This window comes from Coregonus clupeaformis, unplaced genomic scaffold, assembly GCF_020615455.1.
Source record: "Coregonus clupeaformis isolate EN_2021a unplaced genomic scaffold, ASM2061545v1 scaf0539, whole genome shotgun sequence".
NCBI lineage: Eukaryota > Metazoa > Chordata > Actinopteri > Salmoniformes > Salmonidae > Coregonus > Coregonus clupeaformis.
The window spans coordinates 153989-180790 of record NW_025533994.1 but is presented as its reverse complement, the minus strand read 5'-3'; the positions used below and the strand labels follow the sequence as shown (position 1 = coordinate 180790).

Here is a 26802-nt window from a genome sequence, read left to right as displayed (position 1 = left end):
AGATGTCACGCTCTGGCTCCGGGACTTTGTGTGTTGAGCCAGGGTGTGTTCGTTTCGTGGTGTTTTGTTTGGTTGGGTGGTTCTATGTGTTGTATTTCTTTGTTTGGGTCAATGACTCCCAATCGGAGGTAACGAGTGTCAGCTGTCGGCTCGTTATCTCTGATTGGGAGCCATATTTATCTGTATGTTTTCCTGTGGGTGTTGTGGGTTTTTGTTCCATGTTCTGTCAGTTTAGCAGAGGACTTCACGAATCGTTCTTGTTTTGTTGTTTTGTTCCAGACTTTGAGTTAATAAAGTCATGTTCACTCAACGCGCTGCGTATTGGTCTGCTCCCTTTCAAGACGGTCGTGACAGAAAAACCCACCACAAAAGGACCAAGCAGCGTGTCCAGGAGCAAAGGGTCTGGACATGGGAGGAGATTTTGGACGGAAAAGGGTCCTGGACTTGGGAGGAGATCCTGGATGGGATGGATCGCCGTCCATGGAGCGAAACAGTGGAGAGGCGACGGAGAGAGGAGCAACGGCGTCGGCAGGGCCATCGTCGGAGGGACGAGAGGCAACCCCAAAAAGTTTTTTGGGGGGGGCACATGGCTTGGGCGGTTGGGCAGCAGGAGGCTGCCACAGGGAGATGTGGAGAGAAGGCTATCGGATTACGGGAGCCATTGGCGAGTAGAGGAAGGGAAGTTGTTGCGGCACGGCGTGAGAGACTGATGTGTGTTACCAGTCCGGTCCGGCCCGTTCCTGATCCCCAGTTAAAGCCAGTGGTGTGTGTTCCCAGTACGGACCGGCCTGTTCCTACTCCACGCATCAAGCCCACGGTGTGCGTCGCCAGTCCAGCCCGGCCGGTTCCTGCTCCACGTACTAAGCCTACGGTGTACGTCGCCAGCCCGACCCGGCCTGTTCCTGCCACTCGCACCAAACCTACGGTGCGCGTCGCCAGCCCGGTCCGGCCTGTTCCTGCCACCCGCACCAAGTCTACGGTGCGCGTCGCCAGCCCGACCCGGCCTGTTCCTGCTCCACGCACAGAACCTACGGTGTGCGTCGCCAGCCCAGCCCGGCCTGTTCCTGCTCCACGCACAGAACCTACGGTGTGCGTCGCCAGCCCAGCCCGGCCTGTTCCTGCTCCACGCACAGAACCTACGGTGTGCGTCGCCAGCCCAGCCCGGCCTGTTCCTGCTCCACGCACAGAACCTACGGTGTGCGTCGCCAGCCCGACCCGGCCTGTTCCTGCCACTCGCACCAAACCTACGGTGCGCGTCGCCAGTCCGGTCCGGCCTGTTCCTGCCACCCGCACCAAGTCTACGGTGCGGCGTCGCCAGCCCGACCCGGCCTGTTCCTGCCACTCGCACCAAACGGACGGTGCGCGTCGCCAGCCCGGTCCGGCCTGTTCCTGCCACCCGCACCAAGTCTACGGTGCGCGTCGCCAGCCCGACCCGGCCTGTTCCTGCCACTCGCACCAAACCTACGGTGCGCGTCGCCAGCCCGGTCCGGCCTGTTCCTTCTCCCCGCACTAGCCCTGAGAGGCGTGTCCTCAGCCCGGTACCTCCAGTTCCGGCACCACGCACCAGGCCTACGGTGCGCCTCAGACGGCCAGAGTCTGCCGTCTGCTCAACGGGCCTGAACTGCCCGTCTGCCCAAAGGCGCTTGAACTGGCCGTCTGGACTGAGCCTGCAAAGCCGCCCGTCTGCCATGAGCCTTCAGAGCCGTCCGCCAGACCGGGAGCCGCTAGAGCCTTCCGCCAGACAGGATCAGCCAGAGCCTTCCGCCAGACAGGATCAGCCAGAGCCTTCCGCCAGACAGGATCAGCCAGAGCCTTCCGCCAGCCATGAGCAGCCAGATCCGTCAGCCGGCCATGAGCAGCCAGATCTGTCAGCCAGCCATGAGCAGCCAGATCCGTCGGCCAGCCATGAGCAGCCAGATCCGTCGGCCAGCCATGAGCAGCCAGATCCGTCAGCCAGCCGCGAGCAGCCAGATCCGTCAGCCAGCCGCGAGCAGCCAGATCCTTCAGCCAGCCATGAGCCGTCCAGCCAGGATCCGCCAGAGCCAGCCGGCCAGGATCCGCCATTGAGTCCGGTGCTGTCCCTTAGCCCGGTGCTGCCCCTTATCCTGGTGCTGCCCCTTAGTCCGGTACTGCCCCTTAGTCCGGTGCTGCCCCTTAGTCCGGTGCTGCCCTTTAGTCCGGTGCCGCCCCTTAATCCAGTGGGGTTTAGTTGGGGGGTGGTCATGTGGAGGAGGCTACGTAAGCGGGTAGTGACTATGGTGGGGTGGGGATCAAGGCCGGAGCCAGAGCCACCGCCGAGGAGGTATGCCCACCCAGCCCTCCCTTGTTTAGCCTTATTGAGGCGCGGTCGCAGTCCGCGCCTTTAGGGGGGGGTACTGTCACGCTCTGGCTCCGGGACTTTGTGTGTTGAGCCAGGGTGTGTTCGTTTCGTGGTGTTTTGTTTGGTTGGGTGGTTCTATGTGTTGTATTTCTTTGTTTGGGTCAATGACTCCCAATCGGAGGTAACGAGTGTCAGCTGTCGGCTCGTTATCTCTGATTGGGAGCCATATTTATCTGTATGTTTTCCTGTGGGTGTTGTGGGTTTTTGTTCCATGTTCTGTCAGTTTAGCAGAGGACTTCACGAATCGTTCTTGTTTTGTTGTTTTGTTCCAGACTTTGAGTTAATAAAGTCATGTTCACTCAACGCGCTGCGCTTTGGTCTGTTCATTCGTCAGACGATCGTGACACCAGAAAACAGATTGTCCGATTCCTTTAACTGTTTCTTCTTCTTCTCAACATGAGTGTGTTTTCCATGCTGCTGAATGGTGTTTTATATGGCAATAACGCCCCGAGAGAGAGAGAGAGAGAGAGAGAGAGAGAGAGAGAGATCATTGATAACTCATAAAGCACGTATTGTCTGCCCTCATTCTGTAATCCAGACTCCAGAGGTCCAGTCCAGAGTAAGGTGGGGTGAGTGTACAAGAAATCACATGACCAGCCATTCCTGGAAATCTCTGAACTCACCAGCGGTTGCATCCGGCATTCAAAATGGCACCCTATTCCCTAGTGCTCTATGGGTCCTGGTCAAAAAGTTGTAAAAGTAGTGCACTATATAGGGAATAGAGTGCTCTTTGAGATGCTATCCACTGGGTCCCTAGGGATCCAGAGAAGGGCCAATTGTTAAGCAATGTCAATGCAACCTCCGCAAAACATCTCGAGCACATTTTGCACAGAGGAAGATAGTAATGGAACATACTCAAGCATATTCCCCATTCACAGGAAAAGGATGTACGAATGAAGGATAGGGGGGCATATGTATTTTACAATATGTTTGAAATGCTGGAAAATAACTGTTCCTTTCTGGGTAATTAATTAGTTCAACAACTACATAACTGAGCATAAACAGTATGTCCAGTTGTTTCGTGTGAGGTCTTAATGTTGATTGTCAACATGACACTTGACACTGAAGAGGGTCTTGTTTTGAAAACATCCTTCCTCACTAACTTTAAGCATCAGTTGTCAGAGCACCTTACCGATCACTGCACCTGTACACAGCCCATCTGAAATTAGCCCACCCAACTACCTCATCCCTATATTGTTATTTATTTTGATCTTTTGCACCCCAGTATCTCTATTTGCACATAATCTCTTGCACATCTAGCATTCCAGTGTTAATACTATTGTAATTATTTTGCACTATAGCCTATTTATTGCCTTACCTCCATAACTTGCTACATTTGCACACACTGTATATATATTTTCTGTTGTATTTTTGACTTTATGTTTTTTTACCCCATATGTAACTCTGTGTTGTTTTTATTGCACTGCTTTGCTTTATCTTGGCCAGGTCGCAGTTGTAAATGAGAACCTGTTCTCAACTGGCTTACCTGGTTAAATAAAGGTTAAATAAAAAAATAAAAAAATAAAAAAAATTCCCTTTGGTAGTCACTGAAATAACACATCTACGGTAAATCGTCTGAAGCATTCACCACTCCACTTATGATATCAGTGGTACTCGAAGCCAACGAATGGAGGAGGGTAAGAAAGCATGGATTGTGTAGTATTTGGAAATGTCCGAAGTGTTTACCCGTGACAGGTCCCGCAGTACTAACTGTCACCAATAGAGGAGGTGTCTTGACGGTGACGACTGTGTTTGGCGCTGTGTTTACATATGCGTGCTGTGTTGACGTGGAAGAGACACAGAAGAAAGATGGCGGCGGCCACTGCAGAGCAGCAAGACGGCCCAAGTGATGAATCTGATCTACAAAGCCCTATATCGACAAATGATGAAGACTCCGAAACAGGATCGGGGGATGGAGCACTCCCCGACTACTTTGTCGACTTGATAGAGAAAGAAATCGGAGGGGATCTGAAGTCGCTGAAGAAAGTTAGCGCACTCCTGGAGAAACTGACAGCGGAAAACAAGTTGCTGGAGGAGCAGGTAGCTAGCAAGCTAGCTAGTGCGTTGTTAACTTTGTTGCGCACTCAAATCAGCGTTCAGTGCTGTATCAATTATTGAATGAAAATAATAGAATAGTTAATTATGCGAATATTATTCTACCCATTGACAGCAGCTAGTTAATGTAAGTAATTTAAAAAATGATCTATCCAGCTAGCTAACCTTTGATAGCTAGTTTAAGGGCGTGCATTTCCCTTGCTGACAGGTCTTCCTCCACCCACCTTCTCAGGTTTTGACGGTGTCCAGTTCGGTGCCGCTGCGGGTGTCAGTAGCACTGTCTGCAGCCGAGGAGTCCCGTGTGTCTCTGGAAGGTTTGCTCCAGCGGGAGAGGGTCCTGTCCAACACCCTGATACAGCACCTGCAGGGCGCCCAGCCCTGGGCAGACAGCCTGGGACAGACCCTGGGACAGCTGGACAACACAGAGAGACACATGAAATACCTGCAGTGTCTGTCACGAATTGAAGAACTCAGGTGAGCAGCAGTATTAATATCTTCTTCTTCTTCTAGCGGTTGGACAATATATTTTATTCTTCTAGCAGTTGGACAATATATTTGACAGTATTCAAAGATAGGAACCTGATTGGAATACACACAAACAAAATGGTATCTTACTGTATGTTAACATGTTCTGCTAACTGTCGCTCTCTCCTCCCACAGTGACAGCATCCAGCAGTGTCTGATGACCAACAGTATATGGGAGGCAGTGGGGGCGGTGGGCAGCATGGCCAGTCTAGATGTGGGCCTAAAGGAGTCTGGCTGCTCTCATCTCCAGGCCTTCCTCAGAGAGACACTACGCTTCTGGCACAAGATCATTAAGGACAGACTGTCTGGGTATGTATGTACTGTATGTATGTACTGTATGTACTGTATGTATGTACTGCCCTGTACTGCACTGTACTGTATGTACTGTATGTACAGTATGTATGTACTGTAATGTATGTATGTACTGTATGTACTGTACTGTAATGTATGTATGTATGTATGTATGTATGTATGTAAGGGTCAGACAGGGCAGGCACTGTGTTGTGTTAGCATGCTGGGCCGGAGCAAAAGGACTGGAGATGGAGAACTCTGTGTTAGTTATTAGTATCTCTATTTAGATCAGTGGTCAGCAACCCTGGTCCTGGAGAGCAACCGGCCATGCAGGCCTTGGTTCCAGCCTAGCACTAACCCATCTAATTCAGTCTTCATGATTAGTTGACCAGGTGTATTTGTGTTGTGCCGGAACAAGTAAGACACACCCTGTAGCTCTCCAGGACCGGGGTTGGTGATTCACAGATATTAGGATGATCCAAAGTCAAGCTACCTCAGACCTGAATGTTATTTTTAACAACTCCTCCTCTGTCTGGCAGTGATTTTGAGGAGTTGCTGACCCAGCTCCACTGGCCGTTCATCTCTCCTCCCACCCAGTCTCTCTCCCCCCCTGCCAACGCTCAGGAGCTCCACAGCCAGCTGGAACTACTGGTGGCCCAGCTCCTGTCTCTGCAGACCTCGTATCCTTCACCCTGATATACATACACAAAAATGTATGCACGCATGACTGTAAGTCGCTTTGGATAAAAGCGTCTGCTAAATGGCATATTATTATTATTATTATTATATAGTGTTATCTGTGTCGGAGACATACACACTAGCATTATCGTCTGTTATACACACTGTTATATATACACACTGTTATACACACTGTTATACACTATTGTGGCGTAAACAGTGCATTATATAAACTCTGCACACTTCTTCATACACTAGCTTCATACTGCATACACACCCAGTCACAGACATACTGTTCCCCACACACTTCCTAAGACATTGACTGATATTGATATTATCGTTTTACATTGAGACATTGTACTGAGATGAATACCTGGCCAGTTTCTTTAACCTCTATCTCAGTGATGATCTCATTTCAGAGGAGCCGCCCTCTGTGTCCCGTGTAGGGTTGCCCCCGACGACACCCCTGTCTCTTCCCGTCCAGATCATGTTGCTTCCTCTGAGCAAGAGGTTTCGATACCACTTTACTGGAAACCGTCAGACCAACTCACTCAACAAGGTTAGAGCAACACACACACACAGAGCATGTCACACACACACAGACACACTATGACAATAATAATAACCTCCCGTCTCTGTCTCCATCCAGCCAGAGTGGTTCCTGACCCAGGTCCTGATGTGGATGGGGAACAGCTCCAACTTCATGGAGGAGAAGATCCAGCCCATTCTGGACAGAAATGGAGCTAACGTCAACGCCAAGGTTAGAGGATCAGCCACTAAATGATCATCTAGAATCCTGACTTTATGTGCTATTGAAGTATTTGTTCATCCCCAAGATTCAAAGCAGTCTAAAGGCAAGCTGAGTCCATTGCAGTCAACTGTCAATCATAGCAGCTCTTGATATCCACAGTCATATTAGAGGATATAAGCATATATATTAATATAAATATTAAAAGTATGGTTCTAGCTATCGAAGTATCTCATGTCATCCCTCCCGTCCCCACCAGGTGGAGCTGTGTCGTGGTCTACTCACCCTGGCCCAGGAGAAGCTAGCGTCGGACGCTCCTCGGCTGCTCTACGACGACGCTCTCTTCTGCCACCTGGTGGATGAGATCCTGCAGTTCGAGAGGGAGCTGCGCAGCACCCACTCTTACCCCAGCACCCTGCCCGGAGCGCTGCATGTACTGCTGGAGGAGGTCGTGCTGCAGAAGTGGCTCACTGTGGAGAGGAAGAGTGAGTGAGAGAGGCAGCAGTGGAGCGTCTCGCATCGTTCCCTACTCCTTCCCCTTGGCCCTAACCCTCCATTATTTGCAGATCTGAAGGGTCTGGATAGGTATAAGCAGTGTACTGGCAGAGCTTCCACCATATAGCTTCCACCTTACAGATCTGCAAACATTGAAGGGTTTGGGTGATGTAAAAGGGGTAGGAAGCCATTTAGGACTGACTAAGAGATTGATTTATGTGGGATTTTAGTTATCTGTTAGACTTATTTTATGTCAGTGTATCTGATTGACTGAATGTGTGATGTGTGCTCATCCCAACTGTCTGTCTCCCTGTAGTGGCGATAGAGAAGGTGGATGCCATGCTGTCTGCTGAGGGGGCGTGGAGCTCCCAGTACAGAGACATCAGTGACATGGACGAACTCAAGGCTCCAGACTGCGCTGAGACCTTCATGACCTTACTGTTGGTCATCACTGGTAGGATTATTAACTACTTTATCACTTCATCTCTTTCTCTTTCTCTTTCTCTTTCTCTTTCTCTTTCTCTTTCTCTCTCTCTCTCTCTCTCTCTCTCTCTCTCTCTCTCTCTCTCTCTCTCTCTCTCTCTCTCTCTCTCTCTCTCTCTCTCTCTCTCTCTCTCTCTCTCTCTCTCTCTCTCTCTCTCTCTCTCTTTTTCTCTCTCTCCTTCCTTCCCCTGCTCCTCTCTCTCCCCCTCAATCTGTTTTTCTCCCCCTCCCAGACCGCTACCGTGCCCTCCCCTGCCCTCGTGCCCAGCTGCGTTTCCTGGCGCTACAGAGAGAGCTGGTGGACGACTTCCGTATCCGCCTCACCCAGGTCATGAAGGAAGAGTCTCGCAACCCGCTGGGCGCTAGATACTGTGCCATCCTCAACGCTGCCAACTACATCTCCACCGTGCTGGGGGACTGGGGAGATAATGTGGTACGTGGCCCCTCGGAGTCATCACACTGTTGCTGTACTTCTCCACATACTGTCTCTCTGTCTGTCTCCGTCTGCCTGTCTGTCTCTGTCTGTCTGCTTGTGTCTGCCTGTCTGTCTCTGTCTGCTTGTGTCTGCCTGCTTGTCTGCTTGTCCCTGTCTGTCTGCCTGTCTGTCTGACTGTCTGTACATTTGTTGTCAATTCAGAAGTAGTATGCACATCCAACAATTCTCCATGTTAAGGGTACAGAAAATGCCACATATGAACACCTTCACACTGCGGTATGCTCCCTCCTTTTACCGCAGTGCTCCAGAGGTCTTCTTCAAGGCTGTTCAATTTTCTTTGCTCTCCACCCTCCTCCTCTCTTCTTCCTCAGTTCTTCCTGCAGCTGCAGCAGTCAGCTGTGGTCCTGGGGGAGGAGGAGTTGTTGGGGCCGCTGGGGGTGACGGAGTCTGGCCGTCTGGCCTCTCTGGAGGGGTCTCTGTTTGAGGGGCTCCTGGGGCTGCTGGAGAGGCTGAGAGGAGACATGCTGGGCAGGCTACTAGAGGCTGTCATGAGGGACGTACGGGAGAAGGCCCAGTCCTACTGCAGAGACAGGTCAGTGGAGACTCTTCACTTAGAGGAAGGGCTCTTTCTATTGAATCTAGATCCTCTCAAGGTGTACTCCTATCTGTGGAGTTAGCCACACACTGTCGCCTTGCTTTGCTTGGTGTTTAGCCCCAGGCTGATTGTAAGCACTTTGTGACAAATGTTTTTGTCCTGTAACAAGCCTGGACAGTAGGAATAAAATGGGATTCCTTGAAAGAATCTGGTAGAGCTCAGATCATCACCTACAGCCACCATATACACAATTGAACAACAAAATGTTGGAGTCAACAAAATGTTAACTCGAATGGCACTAACGTGTATCCTTCTCCTCCCAGGTGGCTGTCCCTGCCGTCCCAGTGTGACCAGGCCACCATGTCCCTGTCCAGCTCAGCCTGTCCTCTCATGCTGTGTCTCAGGGACCACCTGCTCCAGCTGCAGCGGATGCTGTGTCAGCCTCTCTTCCAGATGGGCTGGCAGGGCCTGTCTGAGAGGCTGGACCTCTTCCTCTACCAGGATGTGAGTCACACTGCGGGCCTGCTCCAATAGGAATTAATGAGATGGTTGAGTTAATGAAATATTTGAACTTTTAGTTATTTCGCAGACGCTATTGTCTGGAGTGACTTAAAAGAAGCCAATTAGATTGTCACACATCATTAGACACATATGTTCTCAAATACATGAAAACTACAATGGCTACTGACTAATTCTAATGATAAAACACAGACATAAGAAATAGGATGAAGCAATAGAGATTTTTGTTGGTTATCACATCTCTATTAACTTATGGACCTGCTACCCGTCTCCCTCAGCTGATTCTGTATAACCACTTCAACGAAGGTGGTGCGGCCCAGCTTCAATTTGACATGACCAGAAACCTCTTCCCTCTGTTCGGACACTACTGCAAGAGGCCTGAGAACTTCTTCAAACAGTGAGTGGCCATTACACACGGGCAATTCTGCTGATAAAATCACCTGAAAACCTTGTCCACTGTACCATAACCTTTAAAAGAGACCTACAGTTTGTTTGTAGTTCCTTAGGCTATTAAATGTCCTGCACAGAGGTTGAATTCCTTATCAAATCATTAGTTATCAAATGTCCAGATACTAACTGTACTGATCATGTCTCCCTCCCTCAGTGTGAAGGAGGCCTGCGTCATCCTGTCTCTGAACGTGGGCTCAGCTCTTCTTCTACGAGATGTCCTGAGGCAGGCTGAGGAAGACGAGGAGGAACCAGGGACCCCGGAGGGCCAGCAGCCTAGCCCTGTGTCAGCCCTCAACGAGCTGGGGGTCTACCGCCTGGCCCCCTGCGACGTCCTCATCCTGCTCAACCTCAGGGCCTCCTGGCCAGGACAGTGAGGGGAGATGGGAGGAAAAACAGTAGCCTGGTCCCAGATCTGTTTCTGCCAACTCCTATGGTCTTTGTGATGCCAATTGGCCATAGGAGTTGAGCAAGGAGCAAGGTAGCACTAACAGATCTGGGACCAGGCTAGGACGGGCTTCAGCTGGGAAAGGACAACAACGACCAATGAACTACACCGTATCCCGGCAACCTGGACTAGACCTCTCTCATACACAAGGCCAGGAGTTTTTCCTGAATACTTCTGTCCTATCCCGTTTTAATCCCAGTTTTGTTTACTTTGCCGATTCTCTTGTCTACAAGATCAGCACTTGTTCCATATCAACTCACCACACCTGGCCTAAATGCAGGAAAGAGACCTCAACTGGAGACGGATGGATATATTAAAGGTGAACGGACACTGCTCGTGTAGATGACATTATTTGGCTATCGACTGACAGCACAGACTTCTGTCTTCTGTTGGAGGAGAGATAGTACTAACACTACATTATATAGTGTGGATGGGTATTTCAGGAGGTCCCCCTCTCACTTCCTTACAGGGACTGTTGTCTTTAACCAGACGAGACATAGGAGACCTTAACACTGCTGTTTTAAGCAGTCCAATGCATTTCATAACAACAACAGCCCTGTCTGTCACATTAGCTTATTTAATGTCATATACATTTGTAAAGAGTAAGAATGAGTGAGAAATAAAACATTTAAATCCCAATATTTGTATTTATTTATGTCAGTAACTGCCTTTTTGACAACAAAAATCATGTACATTCATGCTAATGTATTTCAGAGTGAAAGATTCTGATGCAGTCACTCCTGTGAGCCAAGTGCAGTATACCATAGAAACAGAAGCAGTGTTTGAGACACTGAGGTATAATGAGCACTAGAGACTACATCCAAGATGTCCTACTGTTGTTTAAGGTAATCTACTGACATTCTTCATGACCGGGTTTCATCTGTTTTATACGGACCAACATCACATGTGCACTAGCACTCAATGCGCAAAGGGAGCAGCCATTACATCATCCAAAAACATGGCAGACATTGGATGAACATTAAAATGTTAATGTGCTTGTTCGACATTGCAGGTGACTGCTGACTGACTGATCTACAAATCACCTTGCATCATAAATAACAACTCATTATTTGTAGATCAGTCAGTCATAATTTCCCCATGATACATCACGGTTTTGATGCTCTGGAACAGGACAGTTATCTTCGGCTGTGAGTGCTGGAAAAAAATCAGCCTCAGTGACAATTATTCAAATAATTAAATTGCTGTTTTCTGCACAAAGTTTATGACTAAAGTGTCTTTATTAGGAATTTTCAAATCTGACTTCTCTATGTGGCCATCTATCGAAATTGTCTTTCTGGGCCAGTGTCAGTTAAACTCTAGTACCATAGCAAAACTGTAGGAACAGTTGAGACCATACTTCTAGACCGGAACCCTGGTCCCTTTGGTTGGAGAGCATCAAATCCAAGATGCATTGTGGGTAAATGGTGACTGAATTATCTACAAATAATATTCAGAAGTTAATTATGATCCAAGGTGATTTGTATATTAGTCAGTCGGCAATCGTCTGCAATGTCGAACAAGCCCATTATCTCTAGAAAGGGCGGTCTGGTAAACTCATAGGTCGGTATGGCGATACCACTGAGGTATAAAGAACGGAGCGACACTCTTTTTCTGTGGATTTGGCGTCACCTTCTGGACACCAAAATCACTAGTGGATCTGCAATCATCTAGTCAGGTCTGATTCTGTTTCCGGTTTGTGACTGCACGCCGATTTTGCGATCCACGTTTGTGTTTTCTAAACAAACCCGGCGGATTTGAACGAGTATTTTGTTGTCATCATGTCGACTGCCCTCGAGAGCTACATCAACCGTATCCTTTCAACTAAATTCATTCTGGAACAGTCACTGAATGGGACTTTTGCTAATGAATCGCGTGATTATTGATGCGTGGCCGTGGGTGCTTTGGCCTGCTCGATTGAGCTTGGCTAACGTTAGCTAGCTAGCAATAGCATCACATATGGCTTTTTGGTAGAATGACTTGTACCTGCGAGCTAGTTAGTTAATAAAACGACGAAAAAAAATCTTGAAATTATTTTGGAAGCCAAACATAGGTGCATGTTCATCCAAATGTGTTATTTAAGTAATAATGCCCGAGGAGGTGTGGAATATGGCCAATATACCACGGCTATGGGCTGTTCTTAAACACGACGCAATGCCGAGTGCCTGGATACAGCCCTTAGCCGTGGTATATTGGCCATATACCACAAACCCCCGAGGTACCTTATTGCTATTATAAACTGTTTACAAACATAATTAGAACAGTAAATGTTTTGTTATACCTGTGGTATATGGTCTGATATACCACGGCTTTCAGCCAATCAGCATTCAGGGCTTGAACCACCCAGTTTATAAGAGCAAGCTAACTATGGATTTGTCGCGCATGGGCGGCAGTTAGACAGTATTGCTGCATGCGCAGCTTCTCATGAAATAGCAGCCTGGTCTCGATCAGACCAATAGCGTCATTGCATCAATACTACATCAATTCTGCAGTCAAACTTTTTTCATTTTCATGCAGAGTGACACATCTCCTTCGCATATAGTTGATCAGGCTGTTGATTGTAGCCTGTGGAATGTTGTCCCACTCCTCTTTTTTTATTTTAATTAGATTTTCTTTAGTCATTTTAGCAGACACTCTTATCCAGAGCGACTTACAGTTAGTGAGTGCATACGTTTTTCATATTTCAATGGCTGTGCGAAGTTGCTAGAAATTGGCGGGAACTGGAACACTCTCTCGTACACGTCTATCCAGAGCATCCCAAACATGCTCAATAGGTGACATATCTGAGTTTGCAGGCCATTTTCAGCTTCCAGGAATTGTGTACAGATCCTTGCAACATGGGGCCGTGCTTTATCATGCTGAAACATGAGTTGATGGTGATGGTGGCAGATGAATGACACGACAATGGGCCTCAGGATTTCGTCACGGTATCTCGGTGCATTCAAATTTCCATTGATAAAATGCAATAGTGTTTGTTGTCCGTAGCTTATGCCTGCCCATACCATAACCCCACTGCCACCATGGGACACTCTGACATCAGCAAACCACTCGCCCACACGACGCCATACACGTGGTCTGCGGTTGTGAGGCCGGTGGGACGTACTGCCAAATTCTCTAAAACGACGTTGGAGGTGGCTTATGGTAGAGAGATGAACATTCAATTCTCTGGCAACAGCTCTGGTGGACATTCCTGCAGTCAGCATGCCAATTGCACGCTCCCTCAAAACTTGAGACATCTGTGGCATTGTTGTGTGACAACTGCACATTTTGGTGGCCTTTTATCGTCCCCAGAACAAGGTGCACCTATGTATTGATCATGCTGTTTAATCAGCTTCTTGATATGCCACACCTGTAAGGTGGATGGTATATCTTGGCAAAGGAGAAATGCTCACTAACAGGGTTGTAAAGAAATTTGTGCAAAACATTTTAGAGAAATACGCTTTTTGTGCGTATGGAAAGTTTCTGGGATCTTTTATTTCAGCTCATAAAATATGGGACCAACACTTAACATGTTGCGTTTATGTTTTTGTTCAGTGTATGTACCACACAGAATGCACTACAACTGCTTCTGCAACGCAATGTTGCAAGGCAAGTGCAGCGTTCCATTGGAAATGAATGTACCAAAACGCATTGAAGCTGTTGGTCTGATCGAGGTGATAGACTAGACGTAATATATAGTAAACGTAAATCCGGGACACTCAAATTAGTATGATATGTCACGTTTGGTTACATAAGACAGAACGTTACTTAAGTAAAAAACGAAAGTAGGGTGGTTGGTCGGGCGTATAACGCGAACGTCTAGCAACCCAAAAGTTGCGTGTTCGAATCTCATCACAGACAACTTAAGCATTTTAGCTAAGTTGGCAACTTTGCAACTACTCACTATTTTTTAGCTACTTTGCAACTACTTAGCATGTTAGCTAACCTTAACCCTTTAACCTTAACCCCTAGCTTAGCTAACGTTAGCCACAACAAATTGGAATTAGTAACATATCATACGTATTGTAATTCGTAACATATACAAAATGGATGATGGACATCCACAAATGAATACATACCATACGAAATGTAACATATATATGAATTGGAGTGTCACAGATTTACATTTACTATGTTACGTCTACCCCTGAGCCCAGGTTGGAAATAGTGTTCCAAATGTTTTCCTTAGCTGTTGTGTTTCAGGTACAGTGGCCATAGTTACATCTGATGGACGGATGATAGTGGTATGTCTCTAGCTACTTCACTGCCATGCTCGGCTCCAGATCTGTGTGTCTGTATGTGTCCGAAGGGTTTTGACTGGACCATAAACCTGATTGTGTGTGTGTACTGTTTTGATTGGACCATTAATCTGATTGTGTGTGTTTGCAGGGTACCCTGAAGGGCTTTGACCAGACCATCAACCTGATTCTGGATGAGAGTCATGAGCGTGTGTTCAGTTCCTCTCAGGGCGTGGAGCAGGTGGTCCTGGGACTATACATCGTCAGAGGAGACAACGTGTAAGTATCCTATCGACCCCTGGTTGAACTTTCACCCAAACGACCCCTTATGACCTCTTCCCCTCACTGTAACCAAGTTCGATTCTCTTCCCCGCTTCCCCAAGTGTGCGCTCGTTCACTCCCCATCAAGGACTTGGATTGGTAAAGAGACTGAGTGTCGACATTTCTGAAACCGTGAGGGGAATGAACACTTTAAGTGGACACTGGATAGGAGGGGGAGAATCAGACTTCAACACACAGTAGGACACCCAGGCCCAACTGCTCTCCTCTGTTTTGCAGAGCTGTGATTGGGGAGATTGACGAGGACACAGATTCTTCGCTGGACCTGGGGAACATCCGTGCTGAACCCCTTAACTCTATAGTCCACTGACCTCTCAACTCTGTGGTTTACTGACCCCTACACCTGAGGGATTGTGTGTGTGTGTGTGTGTGATTGTGTGTGTGTGAAAGAGAAAGCTAGAAATAGAGTAGTGTTTCATTTATCACCACCTGCTCAGCCATAAGTGATGTCCCTGTCTGAAGAGCACAGTTTATCTTCCACCCTGAAGGACCCAGGGGACTAACACTAGGATGGTGATGAATTTGTGGTGATATTTTTTAATAAAGTGTGTTTCGTTAAACATGAAGTGTGTGTGTTGTTACTCAACAACAATAGTATGTGTGTGTGTGTGTGTGTGTGTGTGTGTGTGAGAAAGAGGGAGGAAGGGGCTGATATATAGTACCTTCAGAAAGTATACATATCCCTTGACTTATTCTAAATTTTGTGTTACAGCCTGAATTCAAAATGGATTCAATTGATTTTTTTTTTTACACACAATACCCCATAATCACAAAGTGAAAACATGTTTTTAGAAATGAACCCTTGTCTATATAAGGTCTCACAGTTGACAGTGCATGTCAGAACAGGAACTGTCTGTAGAGCTCTGAGATGAGCCATATATCTAGAGTGTTGAACGTTTCCAAGAGCACAGTGGTCTCCATCATTGGAAATTGAAAAAATATGGAACTAAGCAGACTGCCTAGAGCTGGCCGTTCGACCAAACTGAGCAACCGGGCAAGAAGGACCTTGGTCAGGAAGGTGACCAAGAACCCAATGACCACTCTGGCAGAACTAAAGCGTTCCTTGGCTAAGATGGAAGAACCTGCCAGAAGGACAAGTCTCTACAGCACTTCACCAATCTGGGCTTTATGGAAGAGTGGCCAGACGGAAGCTACTCCTGAGAAAAGGCACATGACAGCACGCCTCGAGTTTGCAAAAAGGCATGTGAAACACAGGGCGAAAGGCAAAATATTCTATGGTCTGATGAGATAAAAATGTAACTCTTAGGCCTGAATGCAAAGCGCTATGTCTGGAGAGAACACTGACTGGTCTCATAGACTAGACGTAACAGTAAAAGTACTTCTGCGACAACTGTAATTAGTATGATATGTTTGGTATGGTTACTTAAGGTCGGGGTGGATGGGTGGGCGTATAACACAAAACTAGCAACCCAAAGGTTGCGTGTTTGAATCTCATCACGGACAACTTTAGCATTTTAGCTAATTAGCAACTTTGCAACGACTTTTTAGCTACGTTGCAACTACTTAGCATGTTAGCTAACCCTTCCCCTAACCTTAACCCCTAGAGCTAGTTAGCATTAGCCACCTAGCTGTTAGCAACAACAAATTGTAATTCGTGACATATCATACGTTTAACAAATTTGAAACATATCGTACAAATTGTAATTTGTCACAAATCATACAAAATGGATAATGGACATCCACAAATTAAGATACCATACGAAACGTAACATATCATCGTAAATTGAGTGTTTTGGGTTTATATACACACAAAATAATACGAAATGCTCTGAGACCATGTTGAGAAAACCAGGCACAGCTCATCACCCATCTAACACCATCCCTACAGTGAAGCGTGGTGGCAGCATCATGCTATGGGGATGCTTTTCAGCGGCAGGGACTGGGAAACTGGCAAGGATAGAGGGATCAATAAATGGAGCCAAATACAGGCAAATCCTTGATGAGAACCTGCTTCAGAGTGCAAACGACCTTAGACTGGGGCAAAGATGTACATTCCAACAGGACAATGACCCCAAGCATACAGCCAAAGCAACGCTGGAATGACTGCAGAACAAGAATGTGAAAGTCCTTGAGTGGCCCAGCTAAAGCCCAGACTTGAATCCCATTGAAAATCTGTGGAAAGACTTGAAGATTGCTGTTCTCCGCCGCTCCCCATCTAATTTAACAGAGATGGAGAACAGAACAGAGCTTGAGAAAAGGAAGAATGGGAGAAAAAACCCAAATCCAGATGTGAAAAGCTGATACAGACATACCGAAGACGACGCAAAGCTGTAATCGCTGCCAAAGGTGCTTCTACAAAGTATTGACTCAGGGGTGTGAATATTTATGTCAATTGTATTTCTGTATTTCATTTTCAATACATTTGCAAAACATTTTTATATTGATTGAGATGTAGCCTACATTGGGCCTTTATGAATCTTACTTACTTTTGAAGCACATCTGAAGAAGGCAACCTTTTTCCTTTCTTTCTGTTCCACTAAACATTTGCATAATATTAAAGTTACCAGGTTGTTAGGCTCATGTATTTTTTTGATATTATAATAGAGATGTGTGGACATGTGGATTCATATTTAGAAGCAACTTGGAAAGCAGTATCGTTGTTGTTTTGGAAGAATCTGTTGAGTGCATGCTGAGAGAAACAGGCACAGCGTGGAGGAACTGTCTGTGTACTGCCTGCCTGTTGAGTGACAGGGCGGGGCGGGGCTTCAGTCAGTCTTGTTTGAGCAGTGTACAGACACAGATAGAACAATGAGACAGATATTTCACCAGATGTATAAATGTGAAGCATCCGCGTGGCGTTTCCACTCACTACCAAATATGGTAGTGAGAGGAAGCCCAGTGGCCGGCAGTGGGAGAAGATGGAACGAGATGGACTTTGGCCGACATTCTGCACATTTTCTCATCTATGAAACATTTGATCTCAATACAGTTTTCTGTTCCCAAATGTAGAATATGTTATGAACAGAGTGGACTAAGTTTTGTAGAATTTACCCTTTGTCAAAGTAAAAACAAAATCAGTTGTTTAGAAGGAGTGCAAAGGCGAATTGAGTAGGCGTTCACTAGGATCTCGCTAGCTCGTGCTTTGCTCTGCCCACCTTCTTGCTTGTTCTGCCCACTATCACTCATTTGTTCCCATTTGAAATGACAGGCAGTGGTCTATTTGGTTTAGTTATAAAATCTTCGGTGGAGAAGTGTGTTGAGTGACAGGGGGCGGGGCTTCAGCCTGTCTTGTTTGAGCAGTGTAGAGTGAGAATGTTGCGGTGAAATATTGTTACGCATTGAATATTTTATAGGATTTTTTTGTTGTTGCAGTGTTCCCAAAATAAAACTCAAAGTTGCACAGCAAAATATTTGGTAGAATATGCTACACATTTGGTGGCACTTTAGAGCCCTGCCAGAGGTCATACACCCTACACCAGGGGTAGGCAACTAGATTTTTGGCAGAGTGGATGGTCAGGTGGCCGGAACATAGTTATAATAATTTGTACACTGAAAATTTACCACAACTAAGCCCAAAAAGAGATTGTATTTGAAAATAACCATAATTTCATACCTTGATTGCATTGAGACATGATCATGTCTCTGTTTTTATTCCTGGGATACTTGGGAACAGATTTCCTAAATTAAACAAATTTTTTGCTGAATTCCTGGTGATTTTAAGGAAAATCCTTGCCGACCCCTGCCCTACACAAACACACTAATGAAACTGCCAGTGAAACTGATGTCACACAGTCAGTTGTAGATCAACATCTGTCTTGGCTTACTGTGTGTGTTTCTGGATGAACTTTGAGCTTCATGACAGTTCCTGGAAATGGTTAACATCTTTTCAGTTTTCACAGAATCTTGTGTGACTTTATATGGGTGGTTCAGAGAGGACTCTGAGAGTGTGTAAAGAGCAGGAGGTACAGGCCAGTCTATTTCTCTGCGCAGGACTTGCCATGCTTGCTTTAGTTCTGAAGTATACATCCTTTAAATAGATGGCACACTGGGATTCCCAAAGGCAAGTCATCTTCCAATCAAGCTTTAACATAAGAGTGGATTGGTGTCACTACGGCAGGATGATTTCTGCCACTAGTGGCTGTGTGTGTAGCTGGTCGGCAGGGCCCAGTGTCAGCGCCCCTTGTAGGCTGAGTCTCTGCTCTGCGCTCAGCACCGGAGTCTCGTAGTGGATACGCAGCCATGGCTGCCCTGGGGTCAGAGGGCAAAGGTCGGGTCAGATTAGGGTGGCACAGACCCCTACACCCCGACTAACACACGCGCACACTCAAAAACACACACAGGGTCAGAGAGTTCTCACCTTTCTCCACATTCTGTCCCAAAGACACCAGAAGCTCCGCCCCCACGCTGTGATTGACAGGGTCTCCGGCCTTCGAACGTCCCGCCCCCAACCTGTGCAGCACCGTAGCAATGACCATGCCGTCTATGTCCAGCACTGTTCCTGCAGACAACAAAAGCCAAAGTCATGCAGTGTATACGTGTGTGTGTGCATTTGTGTATCTGTACCTGTGTGAATGTGTGTGTGTGTGTGTTACCGTGGCCCTGTGTCTCCAGTTCTGACTGGTAGCGTGCCCGTCTCAGGATGCTGTGGTAGTCTGCGTAGGTGGAACAGAGGGATGCAGCGATCTGACTGGTTACTCCCTGACCAATCATCATGTTCTGGAACTTTTCCAGGGCTGACCCATTCTGCAGGGTCCTAGCGATCACCTTTTTACCCTCCTCCATGCTCCCTGCAAGGCCAGTCATCCACAACAGCATCCCACCTACACACACACACACACACACACACACACACACAAGCATTCACACGCACACACAGAAGCTTGACTTGAATTTGAAGGTAAAGACTTAAGAATGACTTGGAACTTCCACAGCTTCTGTTTATAGACTCTAGCTAAGCCCGAGCAGCACTGACATTCTAACTAGGTCTTGGTCTGCTTGGTCTTGGTCCAAAGGAACCAATTCACTGTGTGTGTGTGTGTGTGTGTGTGTGTGTGTGTGTGTGTGTGTGTGTTTGTGTGTGTGTGTGTATTCCTCACCCAGACTTGTGACCAGCTCCAGTATGTCGTCGGGGCCCCTCCCCTTTAGACACTCCAGGGACTCCATCACTTCCAGGGCGTTCCCCACACAGCGACCAATAGGACAGTTCATACGACTAAGCACCGCCCCCGTACGGATCCCCAGACTGTTCCCAACTGTCACCTGCAGGATGGAATGGGGTCAAGGTAAGGGTCAGGGGTCAGGAGTTGGAGCAGGGGTGTCCTGGAGAGTCTGTTGCTTTTTGGTATGTCCTATTAAGACTTGACAACCAGGTCAGTTCCTAACTCATCAATGACCTTATTTGATCAATCACGTACAAGGCAGGAGTGAAAACATGGCCCTCCAGCAATTCCAACAAGAATGGGTTAAAGGTCAGGGGTTAATGTTAGGGTTACCAAGGACTGGGCCAGTGACTTGGCACTGCCCAGGTCTTTGTAGAGAGCTGCATTCCCAAACTTCACATCCAGAACCAAAGCACTCAGAGACTCAGCACCCTTCTTAGAGATGATAGAGCCTGGAGTACACACACACACACACACACACACACACACACACACACAGTATTCAGATGTTAATTTATCTACTTTGAAAGGTAGTCCAGTTTGCTGTTGTTGTTGTTGTTGTTGGCAGACCTGTGATGAGCGGGAGGCTGTCGACAGTGGACGTAGCGTCTCTCAGAGCGTACATGACCTTGTCAGCGGGCACCAGGTTATCTGTCTGTCCTACAATGCAACAGCCAACCTCCTCCAGGATTCGCTGCAGCTGAGGATGGTGCCACAATATCACAGGTTAATAACTCGTAAGTGAAAGTGTGTGTGTATGTTTGTGAGAGAGAGAGACAGAGACAGAGACAGAGAGAGAGAGAGAGAGAGAGAGAGAGAGAGAGAGAGAGAGAGAGAGAGAGAGAGAGAGAGAGAGAGAGAGAGAGAGAGAGAGAGAGAGAGAGAGAGAGAGAGAGAGAGAGAGAGAGAGAGAGAGAGAGAGACAGAGACAGAGACAGAGACAGAGACAGAGAGAGAGAGAGAGAGAGAGAGAGAGACAGAGACAGAGAGACAGTACCTGTTGTACTGACTGATAGACGTTAAAGCCAGGGATGGACTCCAGTTTGTCGAGCGTGCCGCCTGTATGTTCCAGACCTCTGCCACTTATCATGGGCACCTATGGACACAGCTGCTGATAGTCACACACGCACACAGACAGACAGACACATGCACTGACGCACACACAGACACGTTTACAGCAGTGGCGGTCAATGCCGTTTAAGATGAGGGAGGACACTTTTTTTTGAATGAGCATGGCCTTATTTCTATTACAGCATATTGGATGACTCTCATTCATATTCCATTCACCCAGGTCAATGTAACAGCGATAGGTTTAGGCTACTACAGGATATTTTTCCCTGTACCCATCATGAGGTTGCTACAACCTAGCCTATGAATGAAAGTTTACAACGTAGGTGCACAGGTCGACAGAAATGTGAGAGATCAAGGTGACAGACAGTGACACATTCAATACCGCCTTGAACACTCTTGCCTGCATCTAGCTGATCTACGTTGTAATCATTAGTCCAACAGTTGCAAACGAGAGTTCAGGTACAGTATGTTTATCCCCATTTCGTTCCGTTTGCTTCTGTTTAACAGAATCGGTGGAATGAATAGACCCCTGATCACACGCAAACACAGAACTAGCAGCCACATATAAACAGCATGATCACTTTGCTCATTTTATATATAATTCCTTCTCGCATGTGCACTCTCTCCTCCTCTCATGTTTTCCCCATCGCTGGTGGACTTCACAATACAACAACTGTCTGTGACCAGGCGAAAAAACCTTACCAAGCGTTAGTAAACGCGCTACAATCATGCAGTACAGTGTACAGCAAGCAGTTTAGCAGTTACACCGGTGGGCCCCGGTGGCAATAAATTAATAAAACCAAAGCTTACCTTGACTTGAAAGAGTTCCTGTGTTGGATAGCCAGAGCCATAGCATCCCTCTCTGTTTGAACCGGGTATTTGAGTAGGCTAAATTAGCTAGCTACATTCACTAGCTAAGTTTAAAAAATACTACGAAATATAGCTCTTTCTCTCGCCCTCTCTCTTTTTCTCTATCTCTCTTGCTTCTCCTTCATTTTTTAAAGAAACATTTTTTTTTCAAAACTGTTCAACTATTGTCTTTCTCTTTGAGTCAACTACGCATCACATGTTATGCACTGCAGTGCTAGCTAGCTGTAGCATATGCTTTCAGTACTAGATTCATTCTCTGATCTTTTGATTGGGTGGACAACATGTCACTTCATATTGCAAGAGCTCTGATAGGTCCGGAAGTTGTCATAATTACTGTGTAAGTCTATGGAAGGGGGTGAGAACCATGAGTATTCTAGGTTTTGTATTGAAGTCAATGTACCCAGAGGAGGAGAGAAGCTAGCTGTCCTCCGGCTACACCATGGTGCTACCCTACAGTGTGCTGTTGAGGCTACTGTAGACCTTTATTTTAATAAATTAATTGGTGACGTGAATATATTTAGTATAGTTTTATCTAAAAAGGTCCTCCCCTGCCTCCTCTGAGGAGCCTCCACTGGTTCACACACACACACACACACACACACACACACACACACACACACACACACACACACACACACACACACACAGGTGTATCCAGGCAGGTACCTTGCAGCCGCAGGCGGCCAGAGCAGGAGCCAGCACCAGGCTGATCTTGTCCCCCACTCCACCCGTCGAGTGTTTGTCCACTACTAGCCCCTTCCACTCTGCCGGCCATGACATCACTTCCCCTGACATCATCATCTCCTTTGTCAGTGCGAGAGTCTCTTCCGCTACCATCCCCTGCTGCCAGATCGCCATCATCATGGCTCCTACACACACACACACACACACACACACACACACACACACACACACACACACACACACACACACACACACACACAAATACACACATCAGCATTTCAACTGTAGAGCGCAGGTTTTGGCCTGAGCTTGACTATTGATACACAGTCTAAAGCAGGGGTGTCAAACGTCCGGCCCGCGGGCCGGATCAGGCCCGCAAACGGGTTTAATCCGGCCCGCGAGATGATTTTGTAAAGTATAAAAATGCGCTGCAATTTTTCAATAAAATAAACTGCTGTTCCAATTGTGTTAAGCAAGCAAACTGTTTATACCGGGGCAGAGCAAGTAGGTCAAGTCTGTGTTTACTCACAGCCGAGACATCAGTGACGCTGCAGTGAAAGCTAGCTACCTCATTACTAATGAAATCGCAGTGGCTTCAAAACCATTTAGTGAGGGTGAATTTGTAAAAACATGCATGATGAAGGCAGCGGAGATTGTGTGCCCTGAAAAGTGTCAGGCTTTTGTAAATATCAGCCTGACAAGAAACACAGTTGCAGACAGGATTTCCGATCTTTCAGTGGATTTGGACAGCCAGTTGAAGCAAAAAGTAAAGTCATTTATTGCGTTTTCGGTTGCAATTGATGAAAGCACGGACATTACAGATGTTGCACAACTGGCCATTTTCATCCGCGGAGTTGATGACACATTGACCGTCACCGAGGAGTTCGTGGAGTTGGTGCCGATGACAGATACAACGACAGCAGCTGATATTTTTACAGCACTCGTCGGCGCGCTGGACAGGGTCGGAGTGGACTGGTCCCGCGCTGTCAGCCTGGCTACAGATGGTGCGCCCTCAATGATCGGGAAAAAAGCAGGCGTTGTGACAAAGTTCAGAGAGAACGTGCAATCTGCAAATGGAGGATGTGATTTTTTGACTTTTCACTGTATTTTGCACCAGGAGGCTTTGTGTTGCAAGTCATTAAAGATGGATAACGTCATGAAGGTGGTCATCCAAACTGTTAATTTCATCCGATCCAGAAGCCTGAATCACCGTCAGTTTGACAGCCTTCTCAGAGAGAAAGACCACATCTATGGCCTGCCATACCACACTGAAGTAAGATGGTTAAGCCGAGGTGCTGAGGCGTTTCTTTGATTTACGAGAAGAAATTGAACAGTTCATGGAAGAAAAGGGCAAACCAGTGTTAGAATTCCATTCCGCAGAATGGATGCAGGACCTTGCATTTATGGTGGATGTTACAGAGCACCTGAATAACTTGAACAAACAGCTGCAAGGGCGCAACAAAGTTGTCACGCAGTATTATGACAGCATACGTTCTTTCAAGTTGAAGCTGTCATTGTGGGAGACGCAACTTGCCGGTGGTGATGCAGCTCACTTCCCCTGTCTGAAAAATGTGCGCGACCCAACATGTGGCAGACATGAAGCGGTTCAAAGATAAAATAACGGGACTGTTACGGGAGTTTGAGCAACGCTTTCAGATTTTGGTGAACTGGAGAAAGACTTCAACGTTTTTTGCTCGCCATTCACCGTGAATCCCTTTGATCTGCCCGTCAGCATTCAACTTGAAATAGACTTGCAGTGTGACTCGGATTTGAAGGGCAAATTTGCCTCAGCTGGCTTGGACACATTTAATCAGAATCTCTTGCCAGGTTACCCCCAACTTTGACAGCCCTCGCTGCAAAACTGTTGTGCATGTTTGGAACCACATATCTTTGTGAGCAAGTTTTCTCTGTAATGAGCATAAATAAAACAAAGCTGCGCTCAAGGCTCACGCACAAGCACTTGAATCACATCCTGAAGTTGGCTGCCACTCAGGATGTGACGCCTGATATTGATGCGCTGGTGAAAGCTAAAAGATGCCAGGTATCAGGAGTCAAATAAACTATGCAACCCCACTTAAAGTGCTACATGAGACACCCTGATATAGTTCTGTGATCTGTGATATACTTCTGTGAATCACTGAGGCATTATGTGTTTGTGTGTTCTTTGTCCTCAGAACTTTCAAATAACTTGAGGTGTTTTATGATTAATAGTGATGTTGTGCTTTTGGACACACTGTCCTCAGGCTCCAGCTTTATGTTTATATGTTTTTATGTTGATGTGCTATTGTTTTTAATTGATTTTATTTTATTTGTATATTTAACCTATTCTTGGTTCTTGCACTTGTTTGGGGAACAGGATTTCATTCTTTTTATCTACATTTCTGCCTGAGAAATGACCCCCTGATATAGTTCTGTGAAACAGTTCTGTTAATCACTGAGGCATTGTGTGTTTGTGTTCTTTTTCTTTAGAATTTTCAAATAAACTTGACGTGTTTTATGATTAATAGTGATGTTGTGCTTGTACTATTTTGGACACACTGTCCTCAGGCTCCAGCTTTATGTTGTATGTTGATCGTATTAAAACAAAGAAAACAATCTGAAGTTGTTGTTTTTAAGTTATATATACCATGATTTTTCCGGTCCGGCCCACTTGGGAATAGATTTTCCTCCATGTGGCCCCTGAGCTAAAATGAGTTTGACACCCCTGGTCTAAAGTGTGTGTGGGGGTCTTCCTATCTGCAGTGTGTGTGTGTGTGTGTGTGTGTGTGTGTGTGTGTGTGTGTGTGTGTGTGTGTGTGTGTATGTACCAATCTGGCTCTCTTGGATGGTCTCGTACTTGACACCCTGTACGAAGTCTCGGATCTCCCCCGCGCTCAGCCGTTCACCGTTCCGTTTCTTGCGGATGAGCTCGGGGAAAGTGGCTGTGCTCTGCTCGTGGTGCGCCATCCCTGCAGCTGACTGACACACAGCTGCGCGTGACAAGTAGGATAGGAAAAGACAAATGAGGGATTGTTTTCAATCAATAAACAATTGTGTGTGTGCGTGTGCGTGTGTGTGTGTGTGTGTGTGTGTGTGTGTGTGTGTGTGTGTGTGTGTGTGTGTGTGTGTGTGTGTGTGTGTGTCTGTGTGTGTGTGTGTGTGTGTGTGTGTGTGTGTGTGTGTGTGTGTGTGTGTGTGTGTGTGTGTGTGTGTGCGTGCGTGTGCGTGTGCGTGTGCATGTGCGTGTGCTTGTGGACAATAGCTTACCACAGTTTATCTGCTATCATCCGTTTATGGATGTCATTTTATGACTCATAAAATGCACAACTGATTCAGGTTTGTTTTAAATGTTTGATTCAATTGTGTTTGTTTTAATTCTGCCATTATTCAAATGTCGTCGTTGAGGATAATAAAGCTTTCTAATGTAATCTTATCAACAGGTCTACAGCAATCAAATCATCATATTCTCATTTGTTGCCATCTGCCTTGGTAGAGTCATAATAACTATCAAACTAGTCAGGAATAGACCAAATCTATAACAGTTTTATGCAATTGCTTTCAATTAAGGTTTTAAAAACTTCAGAGTTTCCTACCTGTACCTGAACGCTGCTTCTGAACACTGTCATGTCCTCCAACCTCGAGGACACAGCGGTCAAATACCCCTCTCTGTCTGTCTGTCTGTATGGATGGACTAGTGGCCAATGGGTGTGAGTGGTGGAGTGGGTCAGTTACTCATTAACAACTACAGTAGACACAACCCACCACGAGTCAGAAAGGGAAACAGTCATTTTGACCTAAATAAATCTGACCCTACCACATCCCTTCACCCCAATACCCTTACCCCCTCCCCTCCCCTAACCCTCACCCCTTACCTCCTTCCCTCCCCTCCCCTCCTCTCACCCCATCCCCTAACCCTCACCCCCTCCCCTCACAACCTCCCCTCCCCAATACCCCCTCCCCTAACCCTCACCCACTCCCCTCACTTCTTCCCCTAACCCTCACCCCATCCCCTCCCTCCCCCCTAACCCTCACCCCTCCCTTCCACTAACCCTCACCCCCTTACCCTCACCCCCTCTGCTTCCCCCTCCCCTTCCCCTCACATCAAACCTATAATACAGTATATTAACTCTTTCCAGTATCATCTATCTTTACCTGTCTTCCTCTACCTGTATCCTCCCTGATCCTTACATCTGACCCCGGTCTTTACCGGTCTTCCTCTACCTGTACCCTCCCTGATCCTTACATCTGACCCTGGTCTTTACCTGTCTTCCTCTACCTGTATCCTCCCTGATCCTTACATCTGACCCTGGTCTTTACCTGTCTTCCTCTACCTGTATCCTCCCTGATCCTTACATCTGACCCCGGTCTTTACCGGTCTTCCTCTACCTGTACCCTCCCTGATCCTTACATCTGACCCCGGTCTTT

The 26802-nt window shown here is 46.9% G+C and overlaps 3 protein-coding genes across 4 annotated transcripts; 2 read left to right on the top strand and 1 right to left on the bottom strand.

Annotated features, from left to right (window-relative positions):
• Positions 1-4173: 4173 nt before the first annotated feature.
• Positions 4174-10739, top strand: LOC121568088 (RAD50-interacting protein 1-like). Its single transcript, XM_045215864.1, has 13 exons — positions 4174-4420; positions 4668-4909; positions 5096-5269; positions 5791-5931; positions 6332-6488; positions 6579-6689; positions 6937-7162; positions 7489-7626; positions 7889-8088; positions 8463-8683; positions 9010-9190; positions 9484-9602; positions 9810-10739. Exons 1-13 carry the CDS (start codon positions 4190-4192, stop codon positions 10027-10029), a joined length of 2361 nt encoding a protein of 786 aa, XP_045071799.1. The 5' UTR covers positions 4174-4189; the 3' UTR covers positions 10030-10739.
• Positions 10740-11768: 1029 nt separating this feature from the next.
• LOC123485030 (U6 snRNA-associated Sm-like protein LSm8) lies at positions 11769-15219 on the top strand. The gene is made up of 4 exons (XM_045215865.1): positions 11769-11909; positions 14280-14320; positions 14466-14593; positions 14873-15219. The coding sequence occupies exons 1-4, from the start codon at positions 11879-11881 to the stop codon at positions 14961-14963; spliced, it is 291 nt and encodes a 96-aa protein (XP_045071800.1). The 5' UTR covers positions 11769-11878; the 3' UTR covers positions 14964-15219.
• A 3009-nt stretch (positions 15220-18228) lies between these two features.
• LOC121543339 (thymidine phosphorylase-like) lies at positions 18229-26047 on the bottom strand. Of its 2 annotated transcripts, none has more exons than XM_041853145.2 (10): positions 25971-26047; positions 25206-25367; positions 22381-22583; positions 20771-20869; positions 20344-20473; positions 20107-20225; positions 19711-19873; positions 19207-19434; positions 18972-19112; positions 18229-18862 (listed from the first exon to the last, which is right to left on the bottom strand). In XM_041853145.2, exons 2-10 carry the CDS (start codon positions 25342-25344, stop codon positions 18723-18725), a joined length of 1362 nt encoding a protein of 453 aa, XP_041709079.2. In that variant the 5' UTR covers positions 25345-25367; positions 25971-26047; the 3' UTR covers positions 18229-18722. The 2 variants fall into 2 exon arrangements, with proteins under 2 accessions (XP_041709079.2, XP_045071805.1); XM_045215870.1 differs by having other exon boundaries at positions 25977-26021.
• Positions 26048-26802: the final 755 nt, after the last annotated feature.

Bases quoted from the DNA above. Each gene is read 5' to 3' on its own strand.
- LOC121543339 (XM_041853145.2), bottom strand. From the start codon at position 25,344: ATGGCGCACCACGAGCAGAGCACAGCCACTTTCCCCGAGCTCATCCGC. The intron at 19,113-19,206 runs GTAACACACACA...TGTTGTCTGCAG, and splicing joins ACTGGAGACACAGGGCCACG to GAACAGTGCTGGACATAGAC. The intron at 18,863-18,971 runs GTGAGAACTCTC...CTCTGACCCCAG, and splicing joins GGGACAGAATGTGGAGAAAG to GGCAGCCATGGCTGCGTATC.
- LOC123485030 (XM_045215865.1), top strand. From the start codon at position 11,879: ATGTCGACTGCCCTCGAGAGCTACATCAACC. The intron at 11,910-14,279 runs GTATCCTTTCAA...GTTGTGTTTCAG, and splicing joins CCTCGAGAGCTACATCAACC to GTACAGTGGCCATAGTTACA. The intron at 14,594-14,872 runs GTAAGTATCCTA...TCTGTTTTGCAG, and splicing joins ATCGTCAGAGGAGACAACGT to AGCTGTGATTGGGGAGATTG.
- LOC121568088 (XM_045215864.1), top strand. From the start codon at position 4,190: ATGGCGGCGGCCACTGCAGAGCAGCAAGACGGCCCAAGTGATGAATCT. The intron at 5,270-5,790 runs GTATGTATGTAC...TCTGTCTGGCAG, and splicing joins ATTAAGGACAGACTGTCTGG to TGATTTTGAGGAGTTGCTGA. The intron at 9,603-9,809 runs GTGAGTGGCCAT...TCCCTCCCTCAG, and splicing joins CCTGAGAACTTCTTCAAACA to TGTGAAGGAGGCCTGCGTCA.